Source organism: Anarrhichthys ocellatus, unplaced genomic scaffold (genome assembly GCF_004355925.1).
Source record: "Anarrhichthys ocellatus isolate YVR2014 unplaced genomic scaffold, GSC_Weel_1.0 scaffold30, whole genome shotgun sequence".
Classification (NCBI taxonomy): Eukaryota; Metazoa; Chordata; class Actinopteri; order Perciformes; family Anarhichadidae; genus Anarrhichthys; species Anarrhichthys ocellatus.
Genome location: NW_022280060.1, coordinates 4,739,006 through 4,746,554, shown reverse-complemented (window position 1 = coordinate 4,746,554; position 7,549 = coordinate 4,739,006). Strand labels below are relative to the sequence as shown.

General features: G+C 44.4%; 1 protein-coding gene across 1 annotated transcript in view; it reads right to left on the bottom strand.

The window, feature by feature from the left end:
• notch2 (notch receptor 2) overlaps nt 1-7,549 on the bottom strand; it is a 40,451-nt gene that overhangs the window by 25,739 nt on the left and 7,163 nt on the right. The window contains exon 2 of the mRNA XM_031863908.1: nt 3,640-3,721. Coding sequence (XP_031719768.1) covers nt 3,640-3,721 — 82 coding nt within the window. The remainder of the gene's footprint in view (nt 1-3,639; nt 3,722-7,549) is intronic.

Here is a 7,549-nt window from a genome sequence, read left to right as displayed (position 1 = left end):
GGGGGGGGGGTTGTGGGAGAAGGATTAAGAAGCCTGGTGAGTCATGTCCAGAGGCATCTAAATCCCTGAAGCAAAAGGAGGGACAGAAGCATGGACGGATGAGTGACAGTTTGATGAAGGAGGCGTAGCAAGAGGGAGATTACACTCCTCTCTCTGCTCCGCTTCTCCCCCTCCCCCTGGCTGCTCTCTCATCATTAGTAAGGAGTTGTGCTCCGAGGCATTCCTCCTCAAATTACCTGAAAAAAGACATCCTCTTTTCTTTTGGCCCCTTTCTCTTCCTCTGTCTGCCCCATAGGCAGATTCTACCTGTCAGATCAAACAGGCAGCAGGTCTACACAACACAGTAACTCTCGACCCTCTTTCAAAAAAAACTTTTTTAATAAACATAAAGGCATGACAGTGACTGCAGGAGAGTGAGAGAGTGAGGAAGAAAAAAAGGGGGGGGCATTGCGAGGGAGGGAGAGTTAATCAGTTTGCACCGTGGCCCAACAGCAGACAAAGAGATCTTGTTCTGGAGGAAAATAGGCTTTCGACAACGTAATGTGTGTCGCCTCACCCGTACTGCTCAGGTATTAAGTCAGTGAGTCAGACTCCATGTTGGGCTGCATTCACTCTAAATTAAACAGGAAAAACAAACAAACAGTCCGACGCAATGGCAGGACGATAAAACGATTTTATGTAATTATTAGTAATACATGTGGCTATGAAATGCAGCTTTCTCTTAATATTCTATTGCAAAATGTAACGACTTTCTCTTGTGAGGGAGCTACGTAACAGGACGACAAAAAGTTAAATTTAAAGAAAAATACTTGGAATGCTGAATCAGCATTCCAACAGTAACCGTAACATTTGGACGTCTATGCCGTCTGCCGTTACCGGTATTCTCTCCCGACCTCACCCAATGTTTTTGGGTTATTTTCCTGCTGTCGTCCGCCACTAACATGATTTCATGTGAACGCAGCATTAGTGTCAGGAATCCTTGGCCAACAAACCGGACCACTGTTGCTGTGCACTTCGTCAATACCTCGTCGGAAAAGAGTTATGTATCCCTCTGGTTACAAATGCTTAGCAATCAAACTTGTGACATGCACAGATCTACACCAAGACACACACTCACACACCTTTTTTTCTCACACCCAAGGGTGAACAGTGAGTTCAACAACTGTGCCACCGGTTAGACGGCTTCCCTGCACCCTGCTAGTCAGCTAGTCGACCTCTCCCATGCACTAATACTCTCTCAATATTCTTCATGTACAAAATGAGACACCTGAGCTTCATTTGCAAATGTAACATTTTCCAATGTCATTGTCATTATAGTCATTGTCTTGAGGAGCAGGATCTTCCCTATCGTCTCTTTTCCCTTCTCCTTATCTGTCTTAAATGGAAAAGACACACACACGCACACACACACACACGTATACTAGAGTAGTTCTATGTTTTCCAGAGTTTCCAGAATGTATGGGAACTCTGCAGAAGTTGCACAGAAGCTCATTCTGTTCACATAAACAGGGGCCCCATCTTCCCATTGTGCAGCGGTTTTCATTACGTATATCAAACAATAAGAACTGGATTAATGGAGGAACATTACTTTACCTCTCAGCATTAAAAGCGCTTTTACACTCGGAATGTCTTAAAATGTCTCGCAAAAGGAATTTAACTGTCCATCAGTTGAAACTCATGAACTGTTTCACAATACAGTTGCTCCCAGTGTGACCCCCAGGTGTGATCCATGTGACACAATTAGGCTGGTCCGAGCCAAAAGGGCCAAAGTAACTGTTGACTTACAACCGGCTGCCTTTAACACACTGAGGAGACTAATAAACACATCATTTGATTTCCACACAATGAGTCTTTTCATCAGCAGCACGGTGCAGACGGGGCCAGACAGAGGCAAGTGCATGCATTGGAGTCCACAAGTGTGTGTGTGTGTGTGCGTGTAGTTCATGTTTACTTGTGAACTGACTAGTTAATCGGTCTAACAGTGGGCCTGCGCTCTGTCAGCTGACTGGAACTGAGAGACCCCTCTCTGTGTGTCTTCAGGGAAAAAGGCCTCTCTGCCTGTTTTTATCAGCAATATCATCATTTTATTCATATAATAATAAATGATGACTTTAGAAACGGAGACAGCTAGGCTGAGCGAGAGCGCAAGTAAATACCGCAGATATCCGATAGCGCCAGACTTCTTCAAAATGAAAAATGACTGGTCCCCTAGCACAAAAAAACATCAAATGTCATATTAATAATTTATAACTGCAATTAAATACAAGCAAAGTTAATAGGAACAATGTCAAAAAATAAAACCTGAGAGGATGCGGTCAAACCTTAAACAGCTGCAAATGATTATAATGTTTTTTCATAGGAACTGTTGGCATAAAGGCGTGTTCTACTGGTACTGCATGTCTACCGTCTCCCCGTATTTAAAGAGCAATACACGACATTCTCAGCATTTATAAAGCAGCAAACTATTTTCCACGTAAAGAAATAGTGGAGTAATGTCTACGTGAGCTGAGAATGAAGTCACTCTCCCTCTGTGTGTGTTGTTATCAGAGCTTCTCCGCTTTTTGTTGACACAGCCGGGCCGACCTTGCGTGCTTTCAGTGCATGTTAGTGCATGTTAGTGCATGCGAGCGCGCTCCACTGATTAGCTCACAGCCACCGCTCTGCACTGCTCTTAAACACGGCGGTTACAACTCTTTTAAGAGTGTTTTTCAATGAAAATGAGGATAATGTGAAAACTATTATCCCCTCTAATATCGCAAATTGCAATATCAGCCAAATGCACGTACTACACAAAAACACCTGCAGAACAACGTCTATCTGACCTGACGGAGGAATGTCAAACACTGATTAAGGAATGTCGCTTTCCTTTTTTACAGAAGAAGCAGAGTGTTGAAATTCCAAAAGCGCTGGGAACAGACACACAGCGCGATTCACATCACATTTGATGAAATATGAGCAGGTTCATGAACCAGCTTTGGTGTGTTTTCGTTGGGAATTTGGCTCGGGAGTGGCAATGCAATTATAAAGATAGCAGAGTCTTAATTACAAACTAGGCTAAGCTGTCAAGAGAGTGGAAGGCATAGATCAAACAGGCCACTGCCCTCCTTCACGCTGCAGCACTTTCCCCTTAATGATCTGATTGCACCACCGGTAGCAGAAGAGACTTACTTGTGTGGTATCAACGGTTAGCGTACGTGCCATTTTGAATCAACTGACCAAGTTTCAGATTGTTTTTTTTCTCATCTATTGGACTGAATAGACTTTCTCATGGAATAGAAACGTCTCGTCATCATCTCGACGTCCCGCAGGAATAACAAATCAGTGGGCAGTAAAATGTGTTGGCTTCAATTCTATAGCAACAGGAGAGTAAGTAACAAAACCCCCCGAAATGTCCTAAATAACATCTTGGACGTGGAAATGTGTGTATTGGTATTGTTCCCAGTGCTGGTGTACTTAGTCAGAGACAGAGCCGTCTTTTATTCCCCCTTCCGTGCCTGAGCGAAGCCTCATGGTCCTGTGGACGGGCTGGGGGGTTGATCTAAAAATCCTATTTCTGTCACATCCAATCCCCTCATGAGGTCGCTTCTACCGCTGCGTTCACATTGCTGTCACAGTGTTGTACCAGCGCGTGGATCTCACCTGCAGTACTCAGTGCCATTGTTGAAGGTCAGACACGTAGCATTGTTGACGCACGGCGCCTTGTCGTCCATACATTGCAGAGCTGCAAGAGACGAGAGAAAGAGTTAGAGAGAGTGAGAGAGAGGGGCCCGTCATCTGCTAAACACTTCCAATATTGGCAACATTTTAATTAAGCGTGACAATTTAATACAATTATTAATCATTCATTAACACAGGTTTATGTTGTTATTTCAGTGTAGTAGAATGCTGTATCACATGGGGCTGTGGTAAAATCATCTTCACCCTTCAAACAGTAAGAAGTGCGTTTCAGTTATCCACAATGTTTAATGCCGTTTCCATCATGTCTCCTTCTTGTCTTAATGTGTCTAGACACAGACATACAGAGACACCATTATGACGATGATGCCCTCTTGTATCCTGTGTTAAAAAAAACAGTGTTGGATAGCTCTGGCTTTGCTCAAAACCAATTCAGGGTTCCCCCCCAGAATATTGGTAAGAGTCCCCCCTCCGCATAGGACACACGTTTATCCTCCTTCTTACAGAGATAATGCAGAAGGTTCGCCACGTATCTAACAAACTATGTAGAGCCAGCCTGACATCAGCCTGTGGTCACAGGGCGGCCAGATGGGCAGGCCGACAGAAATCAGCCTTGACCGACGACAACAAAGCCCGACTATCTCCTCGCCAGTGCAACACTTATAGCCAGACACATCAGCTATTGTGTGGCCCACCAGAAACACATGGCTCGGTAGTCTTCGGGCACACCATGCCGGTCCCAACGTGAAGTGTGGTGTTCTCAGTCCTAAATGAAGGAAGCCACTATTGTGTTAAGTGTTTGTCTGTGTGCGATTAATTAGGAACAACTATAAATGTTGAGAACGGATGGTAAAAATATGATCATTTTTGTTTCATTTATAGCCTCGCATGTCGAAGAATCCCCACTCTGCTGAACGGGAGTCAGTGTGCGAAGCTGAGGGTAGGTCAGCTGATGTCAAAGAAACGCCAACAATGTTCACAAAACAGTCATTGCATTACAGGAAGCGCACTGAGCGATGGTGTTACTTCCTGCGCCTGCATTAATCACAGTGTCACTCAAACTAGAGCCTTTGTGAAGACACTGAGTGTTATTAACCCGTGTTTGTGGTGTTTTTAGCTCCACGTAGTTTGTTTTTAAGTGCTGCACATTCATAGTACAGACTGTGAGCTGGTACAGTAAGAGAGCGAGGGCAGAATATTTGCCCTGGAGTCAGGCTGACAGGCATAGTCCATTAGACACGGGGATACCGTACATAAACCACTGTGAAATTCATTATTCCAACAAGCACGCACACAGGCTCGTGCACTCTATATGCACAACTGCACAGTCATCCACTGTAATAAAGTATGAGTTGATATCAGGCTACTGCTGCAGCACAAGATACCAAAGAAAACACGGTGCTATTTCGGGACTATTTCTGTACTGAGCAGACATGCTGCGTGCACACTTGCTACGAGTCAACACACCAAAAAAATCATGCACACATGACATCAAAACGCAGACAGCAGAAGATCCACTCAGATGCGGTTAAGACTTGTGACACAGTGGAACTTTCACTTTTGGTCACGTTTAAGCCAAAAATCATATTCAAGATCATGTTTACTCTGCTTTTGAATAAATCACAAAAAAGGGCATAAAACATGATTGCAGTAAATCTGGGCAACATGCCATAGGGTGTGGCATGATACCAGTATTCTGGCAAGAAACAGACAATAGCAAAATCAGCAAAAAAAGAAAAGAGTGATGCTGGGGGGGGGGGGGGGGAAGTGCTGAGAAGACCGATGCATAAGGCAGAGGGAGAGAAATAATGGAAGACACAGCACAGACCGGATAAAGATACTCTCATCCCCCGACTGGTTTGACGAGCTTCCCATGCACGCTGTCGTCACGCCGGACACAATGATCCTACCAGATTTGGGACTGTCTGCTATTGTGCAATTGTAACACACACACACTGTATATATACGGGTCACAAATCCCCCCACTGAAACTGGAAAAGGTTTCAGCCATCCGTCTCTCTCTAAAGTCAAACAAGCTAAATGATTCACACATTCCCTGACACAGTCGGCTCATATCAACCGCATTGTGTCCTCTCTACCTGGCTGTTCTCACACTTCACTATCAAGAAACCGCGGACACGAGCATTTCCCAGGAATGAGAGCCTTGATAAAGCCCAATCGACAAAGTCAACAGTGAAACTACAGGCAGATGGTGCGAGCTGAGAAAAAACACACGGATACCTGACCCAAAGATAACTATTCTTTAGATCATTCCTGATCAAATGCCCACTTTGCTTTTCTCACTCACCACCACCGCATCTTCCTGCTTGTTGTGTTTGTTTATGTGTGTGTCAAGGTGATAGGGGGGGGTTAAGTGGAGAACAAAAGCAGGAGATTTACAATGTCTGCAGTCTGGTGGGACTGGGAGGAGAGCTGTGTGTGTGTGTGTGTGTGTACGCGCGCGTGTGTGTGTGTGTTTCCTGCTGGTGGAAGCTGTATCTGTAAAGATGCCATTGTGCACAGTGTGAAAAATGAGAGTCTTTAAACACAGATGTCCAAGTGCTTTTCTCAAACTTTCCTCAGTGACCTCAACATTATAACATACCATTATTTATATAGCTCTTTTTCAAAGATAGCTACAAAGTGATCCTGTTTTATCGCCTTCTATAGAGGACATTTTCCTTTAAGCTACAGTGTGGCCAGGCTGTTAAAGGCAGTAATGGCTGAGGTTACTTTTTGTGCTGAGTAGTTGTCTGTATCTGTGGCGAGATGGAGAGGAGGTGGAAGCGTGAGTAGAGGGGATGGCGGGGGTCATGTGTAGCGATATGTTTCCATTCACCCGTTTTTAGGAACATTTCTTCAAAAGCTTAACAAAAGCAGAAAGCCCCAGAGCACAAAATAGCAGGTGTGTAACCACAAAGTCCCCAGTTTTGATTCCAGACGAGGGGGCCCTCGTTGTACGTCAGCCCACTCGCTATCATCACACTGGCAGACAATGGCCCCCGCAGGCGACACCAGGATCAGAGGAGACTTCTTCAAAAATGGAAAGATGCCATCTTATGCCGATGTCAGTTTTGGTGAGAAACTTGAATAAATCCAGTCGTTTGAAGGAGACGTTTTCACAACAACATAAATAGATATTACAGGTGAATTATGACTGGTTTAAAATACTACTAAGCTGCTTATAATACATCAGTAAAACTACTAATGACAAGATTTGTTTTTTTTTTTAAATAGTCTGGAGCCTTGTCGACCAGCTGTTATAATCAAACAACAATATGGATCAGCAATGATCGGCAACTACGATCTTTTACGCTGATCCGAACCGTGACATTTATGATCCGTTGCCCCACTAGTTGCAGTTGCAACATGGTCCAAAGTTGTTGTTGTGCCTAAAGCGTTGGATGTTTGCATGAATAAACCAAACAGGTAGCGCAGTGACCGATCTACACAGGGAAACAGGGTATTATGTGCGACATCATCAACAAGCAGACAACACCGGTGTCACTTCTCGCACATTTTGGTGACTCAGTTTGGAGGATTCATCGTGGACTCATGCCAGGGAATGACCTTTGTGTGACCCCCCCCCCCCATCACCAGTCAGTCATGCAGTGTGAAAACCATAAGGACTGAAAGAGTCCCGATTACAACACAGCAGGTTGTGGAGTGTGAACAGTACAGCGATCTGACCACTTTGAAAGTCGTGTAGTGTGAACTTGGCCATAATTAGCCCCGTTACAAACTAAATGAAAATGTGACACAGAAAGACAACAGCGGCTCGTTCGTCTTGGCACTCTGGATGATCAAAGTTATGAGTTATAGCAGTTAGCACAGGTTTCGGACAATATAAAACTCGGCCTTGTATCAGTAAAGC